Source organism: Micropterus salmoides, unplaced genomic scaffold, assembly GCF_014851395.1.
Source record: "Micropterus salmoides isolate LMB-PRFRI ecotype aquatic unplaced genomic scaffold, ASM1485139v1 Ms_hic_scaffold_3, whole genome shotgun sequence".
Lineage (NCBI taxonomy): Eukaryota > Metazoa > Chordata > Actinopteri > Centrarchiformes > Centrarchidae > Micropterus > Micropterus salmoides.
In genome coordinates this window covers 16,806,641-16,832,529 of record NW_024042261.1, presented here as the reverse complement: position 1 = coordinate 16,832,529, position 25,889 = coordinate 16,806,641, and the positions used below count along the sequence as shown (strand labels likewise).

General features: G+C 40.7%; 1 protein-coding gene across 2 annotated transcripts in view; it reads right to left on the bottom strand.

Moving 5' to 3' along the window:
* zbbx (zinc finger, B-box domain containing) overlaps positions 1 to 25,889 on the bottom strand; it is a 65,629-nt gene that overhangs the window by 4,242 nt on the left and 35,498 nt on the right. For both annotated transcript variants that reach the window (XM_038694012.1, XM_038694013.1), the window contains exons 10-19: positions 25,686 to 25,845; positions 18,423 to 18,514; positions 13,607 to 13,728; positions 13,419 to 13,477; positions 12,338 to 12,546; positions 11,082 to 11,954; positions 7,558 to 7,787; positions 5,333 to 5,501; positions 2,421 to 2,570; positions 27 to 281 (exon numbers count right to left, since the gene is read on the bottom strand). In XM_038694012.1, coding sequence (XP_038549940.1) covers positions 27 to 281; positions 2,421 to 2,570; positions 5,333 to 5,501; positions 7,558 to 7,787; positions 11,082 to 11,954; positions 12,338 to 12,546; positions 13,419 to 13,477; positions 13,607 to 13,728; positions 18,423 to 18,514; positions 25,686 to 25,845 — 2,319 coding nt within the window. The remainder of the gene's footprint in view (positions 1 to 26; positions 282 to 2,420; positions 2,571 to 5,332; positions 5,502 to 7,557; positions 7,788 to 11,081; positions 11,955 to 12,337; positions 12,547 to 13,418; positions 13,478 to 13,606; positions 13,729 to 18,422; positions 18,515 to 25,685; positions 25,846 to 25,889) is intronic.

The following is a 25,889-nucleotide window of genomic DNA, read 5'->3' as shown; positions in this document are numbered from 1 at the left end:
CGTCAATGTACTAAATGTGTCTGTACCATTGGCCATGAGTCTGAGTTCCTGCTCCAGACCGCGGAGTGTGTGTGCAGTTGTTTCAGTGTCCAGATCAGGGTCCTCACAGCCTGTCTGGTCCACACTGCAGATCTCCATGATCTCCTGGGCTGCCCGGGACAACGGACGACACGCTGGACCCAATTCTGAGCTGTGCATTGGACCGGACAGGCAGCAGGCAACAGGCACCCTCCTTAGAGGTTGAGACAGAGTTGGTGTGGATTTGTCAGACAGATTAGACCCTGACCGAGAATAAGAAAGAGAACAGGCAAATATGTTTAGAGATGGCAGAATAAATGTATCAGTGCACAAAACAATAGATGGAAAGATATGAGGATATGCGGTAAGGGTGTCTTACAACAGCTACAGAGCGTGTGCGTGCAAGAAAAAGATAACAGGAGATAGAAGAAGACAGGAGAAAGTAAGATGAAGAAAGGGAGGGGTATCTGCAGCTCGGGATTCAGGTAAAGAGAGTGAGACAGAGAAACGATCACAACAGTCAGTGGAATGAGTGGTGTCTCATCCCACTCCACTGCGAGCCACATCAAATTGAATCAGATTGAACATCCATCCCCACCTGCTCACTGTAAATTACATTGAGGCCCCCATTGAGAAGCTATGATGGTGTGTGTGTGTGTTTGTGTGTGAGGCACACGGATTCCTCATGCTGCGTGCTGTCTAACCAGCTCCAGTGTTAAGTCTTTCATTCTTTCAATCTTCCATTGTCTCCTTATCTCCCCTCCCTCCCTCCCTCCCTCCCTCCCTCCCTCCCTCAGTGCCTGGCTCTGTCTTTCAACTGGCACAGAACCTCCACTTAGTGCTTCACAACCACATGCACTGTCAAACTAAGCAGCATGGGAGGAGCGATGCATGCAGCACAGTGCTGCTAACACATGTGCACTCACACATACACATGCCTGTAGACTCAATTTATTCCAATTTCAAAGCAGAGAGGACATATATATAGATTTTGGTTACTGGTAAAGCTCTGTGCCAGATTTAAAACATTGTTGTAAAATGAGAGTGAGATTAAAATCTGATCTATCCTTAATGACTTCCTCAGGTTTCAATCTGTCTTGTTTTGCATGCACTGTATGTAATATACAGTATGTATATGCAGTATATAGCTTTACTATAAGTGATATTAAGATATATATATATAAAAATATAATTATAACGTTAGGAATAACTGGCTTCTATGCAACATGCAAATAGCTAAAATGAAGCCTGAAAATAACAAGATGGTAAACCAAATGCTGTGAACTTGAAAAGGAGTTCCCCACTCACAAAGATGCTCAAGAGCACAAAGCTATTTTTGAAACATTCATTAATGGCACAGGGGGAGCCAAAACACAGATGTTTCCGCGAGAAGCCCTCCTCAGAGTGCTGTCAGCCAGCACACTGGACCGGCACACTGACAAGACGGCACACTGAGGCACACTGAGTGAGGGAAGTTGCAGAAAAACGTCTGTGCTTATATTCCTTTGTGGAGTTAAAAAAAATTAAAACATGTTGAGCACTCGCGAGCCTTCTGATGCTAAAATGAAATGTAATGAAAAGGTTTTGAGCTCTTTAGTGGTCTTACAAGTGCGGACCTCCTTTGAAAGTATTCAACCTAAGTGTAAGAATTCAACTTAACTGCACCTTAAGTCAAGTCAGCACAATGAGGGCCTCTGGGCTTCAAACTATTTGCTTTAGAGGTAAAATGACCAATGATTACAGGGAGAAGAGGGACAAAAAAAAAAAATTATAAAGAATTCTATAAATGCATAGGGCACGGCAGAAAAGAATAGGCAAGATTCAAGAAGACAACTAAAGACAGCAGAGCTCAACAGCGGCTTCACAGTGTGGAAAGAAAAGAGTGGAGAAATGAAATGATCATATTTAAACACAGTTGTTTACCGTAAAATGAGTGAGGAGGGAGGGAATCATGTGAATTAATTGGCAATGGGGGATATTAGATATATTACTGAGAAACAGATTATTGTTCCGTCTCTCAGGTGTCCAAGTCTGTGTGTTTCAGCATAAACAGATTACTGCAGTGTTTCTGGGATCCGAGCAAGGGACGGGATGACAGGACATATTCCTGGACCGACTCCCAATCCTGCATGTGGATGTGTACAGTATGAGTGTGCATGACGTGTGTGCCTGTTTGTGTTTGAGAGCGATACAGAATAATCTCCTTAAGAAACCTGCATACTCCGTGCCAAGAAAGTGTGGCTATATGCGGAAATGAGGTGCGTTAATTGTGTATAAAATGGAGTTCTGCATGTATGAGAGTAAATAAGAAAGAGGTAGAGAGCAGCGGGCTTGATAGTGTTCACGCAGACGAAATACACACATGCATGTAAGCACGCACACACACATAAGCGTACACTTACCAGATGTTCCTAGTTCAGTTGCTGATATTTCTACTCTCCTGGTGGGTGTGGTTGAGTGAATTTGAATTTTAGTTGGCTGCGTGTGGTTGAAAACCAGGTGTTCTTCAGTGTAGGCACTGAGGCTTCTGCTTGGCCCATAACCCTCTGACCCTATAGCAGTGAAAGAAAAAGTCATACATAAATGCCTAGAAATAAAAAATGTATTACAAAAATGTTGTGTACAGCAGAATGTCTATTTGCAGAGTACTGTTTTATATTCCATTGACGTCTCTGTCGACCCTGTTAAAAAAACATCCCATCACTCTATCTACTTTCTCCTGCTTTCAATGCCGTTTACATGCTTTAAAAAAAACAAACATTTGGAATATCTGGATAAAAGATAGATGAAATCCGAAGACACAGATCTTGCAATGTCATGCTGCTATCAGTTGGACGTATGGCTAGCAAATGGAAATAGCAATGCATTTGTTTTGCTATCTAACTCCAACAGTTTGTGCAAGTTTGTGTAGATCCAATGCATGGAATAACTTTTTGGTTACAGCGCATCAATGCTGCACAGAATACAAAGTTGATGTGTGAATTATAGAATATGGTTATTCATTTTCATGGCTGTTTATCAATTTAAAATGTAAAACCAGGTCTTGCTTAAAAATGGCTGAAATCATTAAATGATGCCAACTTACAGTGTGCACTGCTGCCAGTCAGCCTCTACACACAGAAGCTTTAAGAAAATCCCAACACATCCATTCAATATGGGAGTAATGAAAAAGAAACCATGGTTGTGAAGAGATTCCCACTTTATACATCTATTAGCCTATTAATACTAATAAATATATGAATGAATTCAAGTGAATTGAGTAAATCGCACTGCATTTGATACAATAGTCCTTTTGTCCATTCAGCAGCAGCATCTGTACCAAACTGATATTGCCTAACAAGCCTGTTCAGCCAATCCTGACAGCTGCAATGCAATCACTGCTGTTTTCTTCTTTCTCTCCAGTGATTAGCCAATCAATTAATACCATTGACTGGAGGAATCTAACTAGTCTAAATCAGCTGCAAATGAAAAGAGGAAAGGTGGAGAGGAGTCAGGCAGTCAGCTTCCAAACTCACAAAAAGAAAATGGAGAAGGTTGAAGAAAATACAAAAATGACATCCAAAGATACCACTGGAATTCTGTCAGTATGTATTTCTGCCTGTCTTTTCATCCATTTGTCTGCTGGTCTTTGATTTCCCTGCTGCTTGTCTGTCTACCTGTTTGTCTGCTTTTCAGCACATCTTCTTGCAAGTGTCTCCATACAGCTGCCTATATTGCTCTCTCTCTCTCTCTCTCTCTCTCCATTGTCCTGCTTGTCTGTCTGTCTTATCTGTCTGTCTCATTCTTTCTTCCTGTTTGACTGGATACACATGCGACAGAAACTGCACACTAACAACCTCATTTTCTGACTGAGCGGGTGACAGGGAGTGAGAGCAGAAAGGAGAGCGAGGTGGAAAGGTAGAGCAGCAGACATATAAAACCTGTTGGATCTCAGCCCTGCCTGGGAAAGAAAAAAAGAGGAGACAGATGGAGGGATGGAGGGACATAAATGAGTGCAGAGTGTTGTCAAGGTGATATTCCTCCTCTCTAACCTTTCTCTCTCATTAACTTTGGAGCTTTAACGATGGTGGCAGAGACAGCGCAGGGTTTGACAAGCGGCTGGCTGCATGGTGCAAGGAGGGTAGTGGTGCCCTTGTGGGTGTCTCACTGTCAACCTTATTCATTTAATGCAGGCTTGACAATGAAACAGTTAAAAGATGGGCTTTAAGATTTGATGAAGGAAAAGGTTGATGGGATCATTTTGGGCTGTAGCAGTTTACCTTAACAAACGAGGTATGAATTAGAAATCCTTGCCGAAATCATAGCAGTAACCGCTGTTTGAAATGCATGTAATTCAGCAGCCTTGGACAAGACTACAAGGTGTAATGAGCACTGCAATAAATGTTTGTGTCTGATTCGATCTGAAAATTATTACTTTATCTCTGATGCAATTTGGAGGTGCAGTCTAAACTTCTACCAGCTTTGCTGGACAGTCTGAGCACCTCACAGGCACTGCCAGTTTACAAACCATCAGTGTTAAAAACTAAACAAATTCAACACCTGTTAATGTCAGACGTTTTAAAAACTATCGTTACAGCTGTATTTGTCTGGTGTAGTTCAAGGTGAATCAAGCAATAAAAGAAAACAGGAGGAGGAGAAAAAAATCCTAAACTATGGAATTAAGGTCTGTTGCAGTCTCTTGTAATAAAGGATAGTGATAGTTAATCATACATTTTTTTTAAAACACAGTTTTGTACTGCAGTAGGTGTAGTATATAATGTAAACTGCATTTTTCAGCTGGGAAAGAAACAAGATTGTGGTGGTGTGTAGGTCTGTGTGTGCCTGTGTTCACCTACAGTTTAAGAAAATGAACGCACTAAATATAGGTAAAAAAGAAGGACACAGGCTCAAGACACGTGCAGGCAAAGACATGGACACATACACACGCAAAATAAAAAGGCAGCTCAGGAAAGCTCCCCTTGGACCCACCAGTAGTAAATTATCGGTGCTGTCCCCCATCTCTCCCTTTTCACCAAGCAGCCAGTGCTCCTCTGGGTTTAAAACTCATTTTCATCTCTCTTGTAAACTCTAAGTTTTTACATATTTGTTCTAAATCCTATTATGAGGCCTTTGTGATATGAATAACGCTTTGCAAATTGGAAAGTATCTCCAGGCAAAAGTTGGACACAGAGGTAATCTTCACAATCTAATCTCTTGAAGCACAAAAAAAAAGCAACAACACTTTCTGATGTAGTTTATAGGAGACATGAGCCAGTTTGAAGAAAAAAATCTCAATAAAACAGGAGCATAAAAATTCTGATGCACACACATTTACCTGTTGGCTCTGAATCATACAGTGAAGTCTGCCTTGTGTGCTGTGAGTCACAGTGTGTGTGTTCTGGTGTATCGGAGTGACCAGAAGTCATGTCCAAACCCAGAGGGGGAAACCCATCCAGATCACAGAACTGCTCTGATCCAGACCCAGCACTCGGCTTGTGCATCACCTAAGGGGATTTGGAAACAGACGCACGGACACAGGAGAAATAGGGATGGAAGGGAGAAGGGAGAAGTAGTATAAAAGGGAATGAATGAGGCAGAAAAACAGTCCCGTGAGGATGAGATGAAGAGATCATACACAAAGGGAGATAGGGAGGAAGGGAGAAATGGAAAGAAGAAATAGATGACGGAGGGAGTTGAGGAGGAAATAAAAAGGGGGAGTTATTAGGGGGGGTTAAAGAGAGGGACATGGAAATAGAGTGAAGAGAGTACAGGGGAATAAGGAATTAACAGTTTGGTCTCACAGCTTGAGTTTCATTTCTATCCAAACAAAATCAGTTCAAAGGACAAAGTGAAATTCAATATCAATTTAACTTTTATTAAGATAGGTAAGTGTGTTAAAATTTGTATTTTCCATTTTCTATTGTGCAAATTCATATTACTAAGCCAGTGTCTTTCACTGGAGATTATTCCCCTCTATCCCTGTTTCCTTTGTTTCCACTTGATGAATTGATTTTTAATTAACCCCTGGAGCTGGCGAGAGCATCTCACACTGGCGTGGAGGGTTAGCTGTTCTTCCCGCACAAGTGTCCTCCTGTGACCAGGGTAAAATGAGGAGGCTTTGTTTAGTTAAGATTAGATCTGATGCATTAGCATGCTAGCCATAGCATTGCAAGACACCGCAGATGGGCCTGGAAATAGTGTTGCTAAGACCAAAGAAGGAGCAAGGATGGAGAATGACAAGAGGAAGACAGGGCGAAAGAATGACGAGAGGCATAACAATGAAATGGCAAGAGACCAAACACAATGACTTGTCTTTGTGCGGACCAATCATGTGTACCCTCATGTAAAAAAAGATGCCACAGTTACCTGAACTACAGTGTAAATGTACAACAAAAAGGTAAGAAGAAAAGGGGACAGAGAATACACAAAGACAAAAAGACTGACCAAAGGAAAGATAGGGGGACAAAGTATAAAAAGTACATTGTGGACAAGAGAGGAGAAGAGATCGGGTCCTAACAGAGTGAGAGAGCTGGAAAAAATTACTATCTAACCATTTTAGGAGCGGTTTGATCCAGGTGCAGAGGCCACACCAAGCCACCATGTTCACAATTATGAATCATTTTGCTCCAGCTTTTTAATAAAGCACTACCCCCCTCTATTTTTTTCATTCCTCTGTCACAGTATAAAGGATTCAGACTATTAAATGGCTGATAGGTCATTTAGGACCATTCAAGCAGTGTCTTTTTAATCCTCTCTGTTTTTCTTTTCTTCCCTCAATGGTGTGCACCTTTAACACCACTATCTTAGGTGTTTCTGAGCTATAGATGAATAATTCACAGTAATTAGTGTGATACAAATCTTATCTGATAGATCAGTACACTACAATACTACAATAAGAAAATCCAACTGTATGTCGCTGAAGTCTTCTCATTCTATGGAGTAATTATGTCCAGTTTAATGATGTGGTTCTTCTAAAACGTGCCCATTTATTCATTTTATTACAATGGTGGAGATATTTCAATGACACACACCGCGTATTGGCATATAACATGGTTGAATGAATTTATTGTAAGTTGCTTTGAAAATAAACATCAGCTAAATAAATATAAACATTTTTTTGCAATTAAAATTTGTGTGTGCCTAAAAGGTTTGTTGTTAGTGATGTGCACCTCTGCACTTAAAACAAGAGGCGTACTGGCTTCAATACAGCAGCTGTGAGTAAGAAATATCTTATCAAATGTAATGTGTTGGTGTTGTATTATTGGACACTTTGAACAAGGAATGATGATTTCATGCTTTTTTAACTGAGTGCTATTTTCTTTTGGCATTTTGAAAGTGATCAACAATGATTGCAAATTGACTAAATTATGGATTAAATGTAGTGGGCTTAGTTTGTTATTTACATAGCTGTATTGATACCTGATTGTCCGCTTGGCAGTACTTATAAAAGATACTTAAAGCTGTGCCCCTTGAATGCATAATATTCCTTTTGCTCCCCAGATTATAGTGCTATTACAGACCAAGGATCTTCTTTCAAGAACCAAAATGAAAACATGTTACCATGATCGGTTCTGACAGCTGTTCTTCCTCATCAATCTGAAAATTGTTTTCTCTCTCTGCATCTGCAGGAACAAAGGAATCTTCTTGATCAGTTATGGCAGGATTGCCTTGCTCTTCTTCATTGGATCTCCCTCTTGTTAAACGCCAATGAACCTGTGCTTCTTGGTCTGAGGAGTTTTCTTCGTGTGGACCCAGACCCAGGCTATCACTGGACATTTCATCTCCACTGTCTTCATGAAAAATACAGACACATATTTTATTAGAGTGTAAAAGTTTTACTTTTTTTCAACATACTGGGCCACAATCCAAAATACCATTCTATCTACAGTTTATGGCTGTGAATTTCAAGGTATATAGTAAGAAGACATTGACCGTCCTTGATTTATCGTGCTTTCAATCGCTGAAGCAACAGTTTCATCTCTTAACATCAAAGGAAAATTTTCAAACGTGATGTAAGTGTCCTTGACATTGCCACACATGCATCAAGCTCTAATAAGCTGATAAAGCAGGCATTCAGTGTCAGGCTGGTCAAAGAGCTGTAGGAAGTGAAGGGTGAGAAGAATGCAAAGGATGAAGGAAAACACAGACATGATGGATGAATAGAGGACGAGAGATAGGAGTGTGAAGTGTGAAGTCAGGTGGTTGGACTGAGAAAAGTAAAAGCAAGAGAGGAAAAGTTGGTACTAAGAAAAGTACTAAGCCATTCTGAACTGTCGTCACAGTTTAGAGTCCTTGGTTCTCTATTAAAGACCAGATAAGAGCACACACTTTTAATTCTAAAGAAATAGTAAAAAAATTCCCAGTTGTTTTTTTTGAAAAAAAGTTGCCCTCAGCAAACCCTATATACCCTATACACACAGCACACTTCTTAACTAATTTTAACATGTCTATCTAACGTACTATTGTGTGAATATATTTGAGTGTATGTGTGTGTACCCGTTTGACAAATGTATCTCTGCATCAATGAATCCTAATGTGTGTGTGTGTATGTGTGTGTGTGTGTGTATTTTATGCTAAGGGAATTCAGCGCCATTCTTTACAGAGTAAATAAATTCTTGTCTGTTGTAGCAATATGTCAGGTATTTACTTAAAACTAAAAAACCTAATCAATATTAAAAAATTAAGAACACTGTTTATGGTTGGATCTAAATTGGCATTGACAGGCCAGTGGAATAAAAGGGAGCCGTTACTTCTGAGATTCACAAGCATTTCATTCATATAAACTGCCTGGCCATTGAGAATTGTGTTCAGGCAAAATGTAGCATGACAAAGTGTTTCTTATCAGGAATCACTTTACTGCAAAGACCTGTGCTTCCCCATACAGACATGAAAATGTGTCCAACCCAAATCTTGGTCCCCAGAAAGTCTTGCTTGGTCTCTGGAAATCTCACCAAGTAATACTGTGTTAAAATGGAAAATGTATCAAATCAATGTACGAGATATTACCACAAGTAGACTCTATGCTGGAGGCATACTGTATGTACACAGAGCAGGAGTACAGTGGAAAGTAAGGATGTTTAGGTGGATGTACATATACAGTACATACAGTTTAAGCCTAGTTCACACTACACGATTTTTAGCCCAATTTCGGCGACCGTCAGGCTGTGATCGGGAGTAAATCAGCGCTTGATCGACGCTCGCCAGTCGATATGTGTAAACTACTCAACAACGCATCGAAACGGCTCCCCGACACATCACTGCCACATCGCCGACGTCTGCCAGATATCTAGCATGCCAAATATCTGTAGAAGTCGGCCGACTTGACATCCACATCAAGCCAATGAGAGCAGTCAGCTGGCAGAGCAGGCAGCTACTTTTTCACCACAAAACACTTTTTACTCACCTCCAGCTCTCTCTGTAGCTCAGACAATCCCTGCTACCTGCGTTTGCTAATCCATTCTTTCACCCAGATTCTTTGTCTTTATAATTGCTATCTTTATAATAACAAACAACAGCTGCTACTTGTCTTAAAGAAGCTACATCTAACTCTAACCATATCCTTTATTGGCTTAAAATTTCAAAAAACAAACAAACTGTAACCTGGCTACTTGGAATTTCATGCATGCCTCTTTAGAGATTACCCTGGTAAGAACCTAACTGATAAAAGTACACATATAGACGGACACATTTAATTTGATTAGATGTCTGTTAAATGTGGCGACAGAGAGTCAAAATACCAGCAGCACTTGCAGCTTTAGAGGTGCAACTTCACTGTGAAATTCAACTCATTTGAGTCTATTGTCATGCTGCTTGTTTGCTTTTGGGTCCAACCTATGTCCATCTTTATTTTAATCAAGAACTTAATTTAAGCATTTGTTATTACAATTGATTGAAGTGATTAAGCCCAGTTGAACAGGAGGCCTCGATAGTAAAGTTGTTCTTGATAATACAAATTGCTTAAGTTTTTTTTACATTCAAGAGCGTCTCCTTTTTCCTTGCGAGGGGGTGAAATTATACCAAAACCCCACTTTGACTATTTCAAGATCTATGACATGAGAATTGTTTATAAAATACTGAGTGGAGGTGTAAATATTCTTTCCAAATCACATGATCTTAGTTCGAGTTGTTAATTATATGAGGTATAAATTGGCAAATGCTTTTTGAATAATAAGTCTTTCACAGAAAACTGAATCTCAAGAGGGAGCAACTGAGCAACGAACTGAATCATTGGCATACATATGAATGTAGGAGGACTGATTTCTGATTGAATGTGTTGTTATTTATGTAAACAGAGAGGAGCTTTGTATCTACTCTGGGTGACAGGGAGTAGGCGTGGCACCCGATGTTCCAGATTGTTTTCACCAACTTGGTGTTGATGTTTTATAGTCTTTGTCAGGAAGGAGTTTAAACACTATGACTGAGTGAACAGACTTTTGCACTGAAAGGGCCAAAAAAGGCAAAAAAGAGAGAAGACCAGAGTTTCAGTGAGATCCTGGCATGTAGGACTGTACAGCCTACAGGGAGTAGTAAATTTACATTTATTCATTTAGCTGACCCTTTTATCCAAAGTGACTTACAATTGCTATACATACATACTAGGGGTTAAGTGTCTTGCTCAGGGACACAAATGTCTCACAGTGGGAATTGAACCCAGGTGTCCCACACCAAAGGTAAGCATCTTATCTATGCGCCATTACCACCCCGACAGCAGTAGTAGGAGTAGGTAGAGCTGTTTACTTAACACACAAATGACGTCATAGGTGACCAATGTCAGTTGCAAATACAAAATACAAAATACAACTACTTCATATGGTCCGGACTTTCGGACTTTTCAGTTTGGTCCGAACCAAAAATACAGGTGTGAAAGTTCCCTGGATCACAGTCCGGACCAAACAGACGAAATCTGGTCCAACGAAAAGAGGTAGTCTCGGTCCGGATCAAACTGAACCATGGTTCGGTTCGTTTCTGGTGTGAAAGTAGTTTTTCGATGGTTCGGACTTTCAGGAAGTTCGGCGTTTGCTGTATAAACCGGAAAAAAACAAATGCACACACACAAAGAGAGGTCATTATTACAATTCACCTACCTATTGATAGCTCCTCTTCCTCTGCCATTTCCAAAGCTGAAGGAGGACTTTGGATGACATTTAAGAGATGTGATGGGATATACTGCGTATCCTGATGTAACAGAGTTGATTCATGGTCACCAGCGATGGGGGTAGAAGAAATAAAAAATGGAGCATCCTCATTAATTGGAGCTGACCTATGTTTAGAATATGCATCTGAAGGGGACTCGATAAATAGAGATGAACTGGACAGGGTTTTTACAGGTGGACTTGGTTCCAGAGATTTTGGTGGTGAGTTTAAACTGGAAGACACTGATGACAGAGGCTGCTGGAGTTGATTATCCAATAGGAAAGACTCTGGGTCATGGAAGGAATGTTGGGATTGACTTTGGGACTCCAGATTGCTTTGGGGTGAATAAGAAAGCTTCATTGATGAATTTGGTTCTGGGAATGACTGGGAAGATTGGAGTTGTTCTGGTAACAGAGATGAGGTTGAGCCTTTTTGTAATGGGGTTGATTGGTAAACTTTGGGCAATAAGGTTGACTCAGTGGAGCTTGATGGTGAGACTGTGAATGTAGACCTAAGAGGGAAGGATATGGATGGAAAAGGGGAAGGATGCTCTTCTGGGATTAGCGATCTGGTGCTAGCCGAAGGAGAAACATCATGCAGAAACAAGAAATGGGCGTGGGAGGATTTAGAGATCTCAGTTTGTGAATGTGGTAACGAGGGAGAGGACAAAAGTCGTGGTGATCCACAGTCAGGTTTTGATTTATGGACAGTTGGGGAGCTATCAGGCTTTTGTGGTGTTGAGGATGGTGTCTTGATTGATGTCTTTAAAGTCCTTGGAGCCTCAGCAGTGGGGCATGCTGTTGGCTTAATTTTCGAGGATGAAGCTGTGCAGAAAATAACACAAATAACATATTAGTTGCTTGTGCAGGGCATGTGGTCATATATTTTTCCATTTAAAAAACACACTCAGGGGAGTCTTTCACTGGTATAGGGATTGTCTGGTTTGTCCTTGATTAAGGCAACGCTGCAAGCCTTAAGTGCTCAATACTGATTTACCACTAACATCTAATTTTTTCATTATATTTTGGTCAATATCCAATACACGTCATCAAATCACCTTTCACAACTGACCTGTCTGTGTAAAAGACCTGCATGCGTAAAAAATAATAATGTAACACCTGGGAAGTTCTGGACAAAACTGAGACGACACTGACTAGTTTATTTCATTCATCTAACTTATTGGAAAATGGGCACTTTACAGCCTTACTTTTAATTGAGGGTCCTGCTTGTGAAGTCAGAGGCTTAGATAGATGGAGCTTCTGAGCTGCTTTGGGCTGTGTTGGTGGTCTAGCCTGCCTGGATGGTTGTGTTGGACTGGGAGTGGAGCGGCTGACTCTTGAGGACCCACCACTGGTTAAAGCTGTTTGGGGTACCACTGTTCTTCTCTTACTGAAGACCCGCTGAAAAGAGGGCACCCTGTGTGGGAAATAGAAGATTTTGTGAGAGTCCAAGATCATCTGTTATGGTTACACATGACTTTCCTGGCACTTAACATTGTTATACTACTACTCTGTATAAGTATTGTAAACCTTGTGAAACATTTTCTTTAATAAGAGAAATACTTATTGAATACTGAATGAACGTTAATGCATACTAAAACTATAGTGATGTTTACCCTCCAGACCTTGACTACTGACACTAACGTCTACAACACTGCTCTTTCTTTGGTGTCAAGGTGTTCATGACAATATGTGTCATATAATATGAGGTGACTGGATCTTCTTTTCCTTTGTCTCAAAAGGAACAAAAATCTAATTCAATCAAGTGGATAGAAGCTGTGCTACTAATTGTTTACCAGCTGCTTGTTCATAAATTACTGCTCAACCACTACACCTTTTGTTTTTCATCTACTAAACTTCTACACAAGCTCTTATTTTAGCTACAATAGAAATCTGCTGTAAAATCAGTGTGTTTTGTTTGTATGGTGCATCACTGGAAATTCCCTCCCATTAGAAAGTTTGTACTTTTTATGTCTCTATAACACACTAATAAATACTGTGCAACAATGAAACTTAAATTAAATTGTTTCATTGTGACACATCAATTGTGTCACATGTACTGGGTGAGCAATGCGGTAAAGAGCCTCCTCAATTATTCTTGATATTCTTTTGGTAATGGATAGGCAGGCCTTGAACTCACACCTATTTCTCAGAGGCATAGATCTCATGACTGTGGTATAAAATCTTGCCTACATGCGGAAAAATTGATGAACAAGATTTTATCAATAATAAAAGAAGATTGTCAACCTAGTGTAGTAAATCGATAGTTTTAGAATTCCCATGTCTCACTTTCTGTTGTTGTCCGTCTTCTTTTCAGCAACAAAAACTTCACGCACATCTCTGTCTGTCTGTAGAGAACAAAAGAGTACAGAGTTAAATATGTGAATGAGACAGAGAGCGAGAGACTGTGCTGGTGTCTGTGAAGCAGTATGTGCATGTGGACATTTGGTAAAATAAAATGCTTCAGTCATTCTCACCTCATCCAGGACTTCTATGATGAGGCACGATTCAGGTGTAGTAATCTGAGGCTCAGTCCTGCCCATGCTGACAGGGACAGCAAACAACGATGCACAGTAGAGACGAAAATCCTCCTCCTGATCTATAAATGCACACACAGAATTTTGTTCTGAGCTAATGTATGCAGAACTTGAACTAACTAGGAATAACTAGGAAATGAAATAATTCTATAGTATAGTCTAGATTATTTTGTTCTTTAATAATATTAACTTAATAATAATAATTTAATAACTTGAATGACAAATGAAAGAAGAAGAATCAAATCAAATTACTTTTTATAAATTGATAATTTCATACAAAATTACCAGTTGATTTATAAGTTACTGTCATCAAATCTGCTTTTATCTTTTTTTCCTGTATTCTTCGACTCATACATCCACCTCCAAGCTTCCAGAGCTTTTTAGAGAGGCACTGTCACTTTTAATTAAAATGGCCCAGCAATTAGAGCAGGTTAATGTGATTGTTTACAATGGTGTGAAGCTGAAAATAAAAAAATATATATATATATAAAAGGAAAGACGTGTGCTTCTGAGCATTTTTCAGGTGCTTGTTTCCATTACCTGTTATCATTACTCGACCTGTGAAAGATGCCAGCGGACATACCTGAATACATGACGCCAAAAGGGAAATTAATTATTATCTTATACCCTCCACCTCCAGGGATCAGAAGTCAGGGTCATACAGAGATGCACACCTGGGTCTGTATTAATCTATTATCTTGTTTCAGCTGAAAGATGTTGCAGACACTGCAGGGGATACACAGAGCTATCCCTTCTGATGACAGTAACCTGCTGCTCAAATCATCTACAGATAATTTCATTTTATACGGTTATTCATGCTGAAATATGTATGTGGGACTACATCATCTTGCTTTAACAGGTACATTATTATAATATTCAAAATATTATTCACGATAATTCACAATTTAAAGTCATTTCTTCCTGGCAACAAAAACTAATAACACGGTGTATGCTGAAATCTCCTTTTCCTGTCCTTGATATGTAATTTATTCAGTCTATGTCTGTGCAGAGTTGTTTTACCACTGCAAGTTACTTGTCTGTGCCACACTGCCACCTCCCTATTTCTCTCTCTCTCATACTAACAATCCTTCTATCATATCACCACATGGGTCTGACAGCTCAGGAAAATGAGAATTTAAAACAAGGGAGAGCTCCCCACATGATGCCGGAAAACAGCTTTTATTATTCATGGTCACACACCTAGCCCTCCCTTTCATATTCAAAGACAGGAGAGGAGGAGAAACTCTGCAACCTGTTGTAATTGGCATGCGTTAGAAAAGTTTGAAGCAGGTGGAAAGAATAGTTTATCAGCTGCAGAACAGCTCAACATTTCCCAAAGACACTGCTGTCTTCCTCACATCTGCATTTCATTCAAACAATGGAATATCAATTATTAAACAGTGAGCAGACAGAAATAAAATTCATGATGTGAATAACTGTGCTTTTAGTAGATGAGGATGGGTATACTCAACAGCTGAAATAAAATACCCACTTTAACTATGAATGGTTTTAGAATGCTCCAGAGATGTGAGGGAACAATGACTTGTGTGGCTCTTTAACTTGCTTCAAGCATATGCTAAGAGGTGTGAGTGAATGTGAAAGCTGCCTAGGTCTTTGTTTAAGATACCTGAAGATCTGCCTGTTTGTCTTTATGGGAAACAATGAACAGCAAAAACAAAATAGACTTTACATGTATGCAATCCTGTTAATTAAATTGTATGTAATATAAATTGTATGTGTTGAAAAAAATAACAAAGCATATGTAGTGTAGCAGGTTTTTCTCACACTCTTGCACTGCATAAATGTACACTAACCTGTGATATCATGCCATTTAGACTCATCATTCTGTTGAAGTATCTGATTTTGAATGGTTTATATTATGACTGCATGCACTTTAATCTTATATGCTATGCTTTTGATCTGTACATGTTGTGTGTGTGTGTGTGTGTGTGTGTGTGTGTGTGTGTGTGTGTGTGTGTGTGTGTGTGTGTGTGTGTGTGTGTGTGTGTTTTCCGGGTTAATGTTGGGTTAATGAGATTTTGCAATGAAAAAACTGGGTCATGAGATAGTGAAGGTTGAAAAGACTTCAGACTCGACTCGGACTCGAGGTGCGGGACTCGTGAACAATGTCTGTTTTTAGGAAGCATCTGTATTCCCCTCCCTCCGTTACCTATAACCTGCCAACGTAACACGTAATATCTGCTGCGCGCGGCCACGCGTGAGACAACAAACACCAGCAGCTGCTCCGCCATTCATCATACACTTTGGCTTTAAAACTTCATACAACAAGACCCCAACAAAGAAGCGCAGAACACAAAATAGGTTAGTAACCTGAGGTTTAGCTCAGCATTGGCCATCTAACGTTAGCTTATTTCTTGCTTCAGCTACGATCTACCAGAGGTTAGCTCCGACTGTGTTATGAAAAGATGAATGAGCGTTTGTTTGCTTGCTAAACTTGTGGTGGTCGATTAACGTAATCATTTCCGTCCCGCTGACTGCCATCACGTTAATTATTAACGGTGGCTGCAAACAGGTTACAGGTTTATTGTTGATCATATAACGTTTTATTTAGTTAGGCTATAACGTTACTCTGATTTGAGAGTCTGGGGTGTGTGTTGTTGACTTATCAGCCACCTATTACTGGTTACCACTTATTGTTTATTCATCATTCTCTGTTTCAGAGCTGTTCATACTGTTCATATTGTTATATTGTCATATTGTATATACTGTATATACCAAATCCACCTACCTCAAGTACATAACACCTGCACATAATATACAGTATTTAATCCAGCATCCTTTGCACTATGCTCCATTGCACTGTGTACATGTGTATATACTGTATATGCACGTATGTGTATGTGCACCTGTATATCACATCCACCTCCGACATGTAGCCTACATAATAATAATAATAATGACGATAATAATTTTGCTCCTGCATCCTTTGCACTCTGCTCATTGCATGTCTCAATCTGTCTATATTGTTTTTGTTGATAGTGTGTACATATGTGTTCTCTATACTGTAGCGTGTGTCTGATTTTATTATTGTATTGTTGTATGAGTAAGCACATTGTGAGCACTGTACAATCCTGAGTCAAACTCCTCGTATATGTACACATACCTGGCAGTAAAGTTGATTCTGATTCTGATAAGATGTGATTAGTTGTAGACGAATTGTACATTAGGCTACATGGTTGTGCTCTGTAAGTGAAAAACAGGCTACAGGTTTATTGTTGAAATTGCAATGTTACAGTTTTATTTAGTCACTGGATTTGGTGTTGACTTACAGTAGTTTAGAAGCTGTCATTGATTGCATTGCACATTACATGGTTGTGCTCTGTAAATGAAAAACAGGTTACAGTTACAGAATCCCCCATAACGAAACAGTTTTATAAGCAGCCTGGATTGAACGCAGCAGGTGATACAACATTCATTATAACCACGAGAGACTTGAGACTTGACTTGGACTCTTGCTCAGAGATTTGAGACTTGACATGGACTCTAGCTCAGAGACTTGTGAGCATCTCTGGTGTCTAACAATAAACAAGAATGTCACCTAAAGTTCAAGTGGTATGTAATCAAGTCCTTCTACAAAACAAATGTTTTGTTCTAGGTCATACTGGGAACGTGGGTAGAACCAAAATGCAGGAAGAGAGAGAGTGATTTGTATGTTTGGAATGGGATTTATAAAGGTCCAACCCATGGTTGAATGGCAGTCATTATTAAAGATGCTGGGGCAGGGAGAGCAGGAAGTGTAAAAAGTACAAAGCTGCCCATCTGCCAGAGTTGTAGTACTTGGGAGACAGGCACTGTTTCAAGCTGCATAGTGTTACTTCTTAGACTGTTGTTAAGGCATCTCTGATTTACACAGTGGAGAGCTGCGAGATATATTGTTTATTTATAATGTGCACCATAGTCCTTTAAGGACACTCCAGTTACTAAAAAATATTCATACTTCCAATTTACTGTGTCAAATTTGTGTGGTTGCCTTGTCATATATTAAATGTGTCTTTGGGGAGCACAGAGAACCATTTTGACCTCAAAGATTTTAGAAACAACTATTTGAGATAGACAGCTATGGGAAGGAGGGCAAGCAAGGACTTGCAGATCCTAACAAGTGCGAGATTGGAGTGAATCTTGATTGATGTGATGAGAGGCAGTTGACAGCCCCAGGGTCCAGAGGTTTGGAAGGGGAGAGATAACCGTGGTCTACCCGTCTCCTGACAGCCTCGGCTGGGGGCCAGACAGCCAGGACATCCCTCTGACTGATGAGCCCCAGGCCCTGAGCTTCAGACTACAGGCCAACCCCACCCCCCTCTCCCTGCCCCATTCCTTACCCAGGCAGAGTGCAACCTGTCAGGCATAAGCCGCCTCTAACGGCCCTCTGCCCACACAATCACAGGCAGTGATTACCCGTCACACCGCCACGGATGGATGGGCAGGCACTGATACGTCTGACCCGCTGAGGGTGAGAGGTTTTTTACTTTTGCTATTGTGTGTTTGTATGTGTGTCTGATCTGTGTGTGTGTGTGTGTGTGTGTGTACGTGTGCACGTGCAGGTCATCTGTAAAACCTCTCCGTCTTCAGCTGTTTCTTTGTTTGGTCTGAGAGCCTGATCGTGTATGTACATCAGAAAAGTGGTGTGTACAGCCATAGTACACACCTGCCATTGCTGCGTGTCTACATCCAGTCAGAGGTGCTCATGGACATACAGACACGTGTGTGTACGTGTGTGTGCATGCATGTATATTACCTGTTAAGCTGCTTACAGTCTCCTCCTCAGTCTTAGGTAGTGACTTATCTGTACCAAAGGCCAACGACGGACGATACGTTTCAAATGGTGTTCTGGAAACAAAAAATCATGTATAAATCAATACTAAATTAATAAAAATCAACCACAGACCCATGGACTCTAGACCAGACACCAGAAAAAAAACAATATGGACTGAGTAACAATTCTTATTTTCCTCTTCTCACTCGAACAAGGTCAACACACTACTAATGGACACAAACACATATGAGACACTGAGGCGAGACCCAACCAGCGGATACAAGAAAAAGGCCATAGAATGTCTACAACAGCTACAGAAACAACACCATCTCCCGTGAACAATATTACCGTTTGTATCCTGGAGAAGCCATTCCATGCATTTATGGACTACCCAAAATACACAAAGAAGACCTGCATCCCCACCATAGAAGCAGTAGAAACCGTAAGGAAACGGCGAACATCAAGTTCACACGAGAAGATGTCCACAAAACAGCCTTCTTGGACTGCGCTGTACACATTGAAGAGGAGCAAATTGGTGTTTACAGAGAACCCACACACACAGACCAACCTACTCTTCGATTCCCACCACCCACTGGAGCACAAGCTAGGGGTCATGAGAACACTGCACCACAGAGCGGAAAACTTACCAACAACTGCCCAAGCCAGAGAGAAGGAACAGAAACACCTGAAGGGGGCACTTACAGCCTGTGGATACCCTAAATGGACCTTTGTGAAAACAGCTACAAGATCCAGGAAGAACAAAACTACAGGGGAGGAGGAAAAGAAGGTCAAACGCAACAACATTGTGATTCCATACGTGTCTGGAGTGTCAGAGAAACTCAGGAGGATTTACAACAAACACAATATCCCTGTGTTTTTTTAAACCCAAGAACACGCTAAGACAGATGCTGGTACACCCCAAAGACCGCACCCCAAGCACAAGAAAAGCAATCTAGTGTATGCGGTCCAATGCAGTGAGGAATGCACAGACCTGTATATTGGGGAGACTTATTTGCAATTTATACTTCTGCATCAAATCGACGGCGTAGCCCCCTACCCTACACCGTCACCTACGGCGTAGCCTGACGTGCACCTCCTCAAAAATGTAACTACTCGTCGAGGCAACGCAGATTGTAAGCACTGTGATTGGTCAGCTGGGTAGCTTCGCAATGCCTCCGAGCCGACAGGAAGTGCCTGTGCTTTGAAGTAACTTTTATTAGTGGCCAAAATGGCGGCTGTAACACGGTGGATCAATATATTTGACCGCCACCACCTGAGCGAAATGACTCGTTTCACTATCAGAATGGGATCCATTCTGTCTATAACATTTGAAACGGTTATACCAGCCGCACGGATATAATTTTACCCCCATTCACGTTAGCGGAGGGCTAAACCGGAAGTTAGCCTGCTCGGGCCGGCAAAAGTCAACACAGTGGACGCTGTAGCACTACTGCTGACTAGCGTTTGGGGGTGTAATCACAGAATGACGGGGACACCGACACACAAGTATAAATGCATGGCCCTACGCAGGACTATAAATCAAGCTTAAACAACCACTACACAAACACATGGCTCAACACAGAAGGGCCAACTCCTCAGGTCAAGATATTGGCCTCAAGTGAGGATGCCAACGATGGTCGTTCAGTCTCGGCCTCAGCTAGTCCTAACTACCATAACGGCTGTCGTTACAACAGCCAGGAACACTAATGAACCAGCAGTATAGACGATCCTGGCAAACGACACCTCTAAGGTTAAATAGCTTAGTTTCCCTACCAGTCAGTCAGAACTGAAGAAGTCCTTTGGATGAGGGACGAAACGTCTTCTAGTATCTTCAACCAAGTACAGTAGCCCTTGACTTTAACCTTTGCACTCTTCCCACTCCCATGACTCCTTTGTTTTACTCCATTATCCTGAAACCTGGATGACTAAATGGATAGATAAATGTACTGATGGATACATGCATACTCTGGTTTTGTTCTCTTCAGAACAGTTAATTACTTTGCAGCTCTATAACAAGAGACAGATGCATTGGAGGGAGGACAAGTAGGTCAAAAGTTGCAAAGAAAACTCCTGCACACTGTCGAACCTGAAAAAATATATATTAACAACGGCAAAAGGTCTGGTTTTGTTCTCTTGTCAGATCATTCTACTGTAGCCAACTCTAACCAGCACAGCATATGTTATTCATGCTGTCCCTCTTTATCCCCCCCTTACCTCTATTACTTCCTTCATAGTCTAATCTGGCCAAAGTGCAATGCCAGTGAGAGAGACTATGAGAAGCGCCAAGCTGGCCAAAAGGGGTGACTGGGGAAGTTACTTGTAGTTTATATTTTTTCTTCTTACTTGGTATATCCTCAAACTTGGCAATGTTTATCTTTTCTCTGTCTATTTAATGTACTCAGAGGGTTATATTTAATCCTGTCTCTCACATCCCTTTTCTTATCTCCTTACATACAGTACTTTACATGCAGTAGCCTCACTAGCCTGAGGGTGTTTGCATTTAGGCTTTTGGCAGATCACAGGAAAAGAAAGAATGTTGTTCTTCTGCACTCCTCTGGTCTAGCAATTTTATCTCTTCGAGATACATGTTTGAATCCATCTTAATACAAAATATATACATAATACTAAATTATTTAGATATATTAAAAAGGTACAAGACGGATCTCAGGATAAAGAGACCTTCAACCAGTTGAGCCTGATTTAAGCATCCACAGTGCATGAACTAACTCTGGTGAAGTGCCCTACACACTGAAAGGAAGAGCTGGAGGAAAGATTCCCTACAGAAATTTATACAGTGCCAAATTATTTACAAGTGAGATACGGTATGACTACCTGGATGTCTACCTAGATGGCTTCATTTAGGTTTAAGCATTATTTAAACACATCTTAAACTAATGGAAATACCCTTGTTTGTAGCCCTCTGCAATAAAGCAAAATAAAAGCAAGAGTGATTTGACAAAGATGAACCCTTAAATAGGACAATTATTGCTGCTATATTTGCCCTGTGCACAGCGGGTTAGCTCAATCAAATTTGACATTTGTGCCAAAAGTGCTTTATGGAAGTCATCGTATCTATCAGAGGTGATATTTTGACCATTACTCCAACTGTTCAAGCCTCTATTTCTGTACTCCAAGCTAAAACTTTGGCTCTTAGGAACTCTGTGGCACAGGTCAAATTAACAGCTTCAGACCGGTCAGACCTGTCTTTACTTCAAAACACAATTGATAGCTTATAGCCAGAAAGATGTGTGAGAATCTACAGTCTCGCTGGAGAAACTATTTAAAGGTGTTGGGTATGACAGGCATACAAGATGGAAACAATCCGCTGGATATAACAGTTGTTTAGAGATACCCTGTATGCTCAAGCAAATAAAAAAAACAGTCATTTTCAAACTAATAACCTCATGGCTCTGCCATTATTCTTCTCTTACAAAGACATGGAGCAACATTACCAACCCAGTGTTGTTGTGTTCAATAAAAAAAAATGGCTCTATGGTGTTTTTTGCAGGCAGGTGTCTTATTGTGTGTAGGCCTAACATGGTTCGCAGATTCGTTATTTTTTACTTTGAGAAAGCCTTTCAATGTGTCTGATGTAAGCATGGCAGATACTTTGAAGGGCTTGAAAAAGTAACCATATTTCTTTTTCCCTGGATAAGAAATAACCAAAAAATTATCTCACTTTGGGCCAGATTTGGATTTTAAATTTGGGAGTACAAGTCGGGCACAGTCAGGTCAGGTTTTACAGAAGCAGGTAGGGGCCAGTTCAGATCTCAGCTCTATGCCTGTGCAGACTTTTATTTCAGGGTTCAGTGGCTTGATCACAGATACTTTGACTCTGGCAGTTGATGGAAGGGGCACTTACCCCACCCACACTGCCCAGCCAGCTCAGGAATCAGATTGATACCTCCCTGGTTGCAAGCTTGCTTTCTGTAACCTGCAGGCCACCCACAAATCTAACAAGGTGAGAGAGTTTATGACTCTAATACAGCTGAGCACTTTTAGCAAATTCTTTAAAACTCCTTCCTCCTTCATGCTCCCTCCTTCCTTCACTCTCTTTCCCATTATTATAGAAGCTTGTTAAAATTCAGCCTCCCACTCTTACTTTCTGCCAGCCAGCCAGTCTCTCTGTCTCTCCATTAAGCTCTGCAACCATCACCGCTGCAGGCTTATTGCACTCTAGATTGGCTCTCTAGTCTATTCCACAGTTAAAGGCTGCTACAGCTGGGGACTTAGAGCATTCCAGCTCAGGCAGTCAGCGGGCCTAAAACTGCACTCTGCTCTCCTCTCCTCTGGCCTGCTCTCCTGTGGGCCACTCAGCCCAAAAGGAGCCGGTTAAATAAAGGACTGTAATAATGGGACCTGCTGAAGCCAGGCCCTCAGGCAGTCTACTGCACAATAAGTGCTGAGAAACTGCTTTGTACACTGGTGGCTTACGTAGGCTGTCTACAGAGAGGCAGGGGAGGAATGTGCGGTGGCAAAAGAAGATGTGTGTGATGTGAAAACTGTGTGCAGATGTGGGTGTATTTGTTTCCCCAGCAATGGACGTGACAAGAGAAAGTATTCCCAGGGGTACAAATAGCGTCGTCAACAAGTTGGCATTAAGTGACCTCTGTATGTGCTTGTTAAAGTGTTGGTAGTTGGCATGTATACTACAATTGTCTGATGTTCATGGGCACATGTAAAAAAGAACAAATGACACAGTAATGCAAAATCTAAAATAAATTAAATAAAAAGTCTTAAAAATATGAACAATATAACAGAGCAGTGTCTGAAGAACTACATAGGCTAAGCTAGTGTATACATTATAAGCTTTATGTTGCTGCACTAAATACAATAAACATGGCATGAGAACGTCTGTACTATGGCAATAGAGATGCATAGTGAAAAAGCCCAAAGCCCACCCCAAAGGAAGTTCCCATCTCCCACAGAAAACTCAACAACTTGTTTGTAGTGCTGCCTTTACTTCCGCTTTCTTGTGATGTCACAAGAAAATACGTGTCATAATGCTCGCCGAGGGACTTGTCTGACACGTCCTCAAAAACACAGGGGGAAAAATACTGAGCTGCAGCACACACCTCTCCTCTCCCTTCCAAACAATAGCTATGGACATGAAGTTGTTACTGTGATGTAGAGACAGAGCTCAGTTAAAACTTTATGGATGAAAGACACTTTTGTTACAGATTAATAACTCACCACTCTGAAACTCTTGCTCCAGTCCATATTGCCAAGCTGGTCGGCAACATGTAGCCTACAGCTAAAAGCTGTTTACCGTCTTTTCGCTGACCTGCCCTTCTCTGCTTCTGATTGGCAAGTAGTCCTTAACTAGGAACTGCGCATGTGCAACTCCCAACAAAGATCATTTAGAGACAAGATGTATCACTCCATAGCTCAAACGAAGCCTTCAACACAGGGTGACACAAGAGCTGCAGTGATGTGCAGAATGACAAAAAATATGTTTGTTTTTTTAAATGAAACCACGGAATCCTGTTCTGGTACAACCTCTAAATAGGACTTTGAAAATGAAAATGAGCATAATACCACCTCTTTAAGACCACCCAAAGCTTCACAGCAACATCTGTGGCTGTGTAGTACAAATACAGTATTACTCAAAATTAACAATTAATTAGGGAAAATTAACCTGTGGCTAAGTTCCACAATATGCCAACAATGAAACTACTTTTGGCACTTCAATTACCTAATTTACCAGGCTCACTCAGAACTCTGGTTTTCCAATAGTTCCTGGTAGTTCCTGGCTCATTTGTGCACTGCATATAATTATAAGGCGACAGTGCTAACAACTGCACTACCATGCCACCCATAAACATAAATAAATAGTTCTAATAATTCTAGCCTTTGATGAATGTCGCTTAGTAACCGTCATACGCTTTGTAGCCTACCGTCAGCCAGGTGGGACTACTTTTTGTATTCATAAAGAAATGTCGGCTGATGAAATAAAGTCAAATTGTAGTGCATCTGTTAGCCTACTTTCTTTTTGCCATACTTGGTAACCCTTTTATAAAAGCAATAGCTCACTTCAGGCCATGATATATGCTTATTATGTCACAGTTACGGGGGTTACCGGCGAAAAACGCCCCTTAACTGTGATATAATAAGAGTTACCACGGCCTGTCGTGAGCTATTGCTTAAATATCCAGTCATATCCAGTAACACGGACTTCATGTCTAATATCGATTGCGCTACTGAAACTATATCACTTAGTTCACTAAGAAACTATATCACTCAGAACTTGCTATTGTCTATATATCAATTTGAGTCTGATTAATAGATGAATACAATATGTTTATTACCTCTAATACTTAAAAATCCAAAAAAAAGAAAAGAAGCAATTGCAACCGCTCAGAAACATCAGTTGGCACCAGGAAGAGAACAGGAAGAAATCAAGGTAATGGAACCTCAGGAAGGCACTGAGGACTTGTTCATCACATTTCTTGAGGTCAGTAGAAAGGCCACTAGCACAATTAACTTTTAAGTTGAACTTTTCCGAAAAATATGTATTTATTTTGTGAAATATTTATCAGTAGAAACCTCCAGAATGGATCCAGTGTAGACACGTTTAGACAAGGTGTCAGTGCATGCTGCATACGGAGTACTAATAGTATGTAGTACTCAGTAAATATGTAAAATGTACTATCAATCCTGACACAGCAATTACAAATGTCAAACCTACACCAAAATAAAAGTGGAATAATCGGCATGTTAATCAGTCATTATTGAAGATGCAGGCTTACTTTTGATTGGTTGTGTCATATGAAAAGCCATTGCAAAGTACATAACAATGTGTGGTGATGGGGCAGTGGATAAGACACATGCCTTTGTGTGAGAGACCCAGGTTCAGTTCCCCACTGTGATACATCCACCAATGTGTCCCAGAGCAAGACACTAGTTGCTCCAGAGGTGTGCGACCTCTGAAATATATAGCAATTGTAAGTCGCTTTGGATAAAAGTGTCAGATAAATGTAAAATAACTGTTATGTCTCGGTTTTGCTGTAAAGACACACAATGATGTCACTATACAGTTGTGAGTTATCTTTGTTTTCCAGAGGAAATAATTATTTTGAACAAAAATGTCAAATGCAACAAAATATGATGTCAGCCATAATGAAGGAGAGAAGAGCAGTTTCTCATGGGGCCCTTTGCTTAAACACCATGACAGAAGCCTCTACATGCTTTATAATATCTATGTGTGGTGCATGTACATTGTCTTCTGTCTGTCTGTCTGTGTACCTGCGGTGCTTCTTGAGAAGCAATCTGTCCATGTAGGTAAGGCTGTTTTCTGTGAACTCCACCCTGACAGGTACCCTGCCTTCTCCTCCTCCTCTTCCTCGTCCTTCACCTTCTCTGTCTGGAGCAAGGTCAGCCTGGGTAGCCATAGCTGAAACTGATACTGGAGAAATATGGGGAGGGGGAGATCACACAAAAATAAAAGGT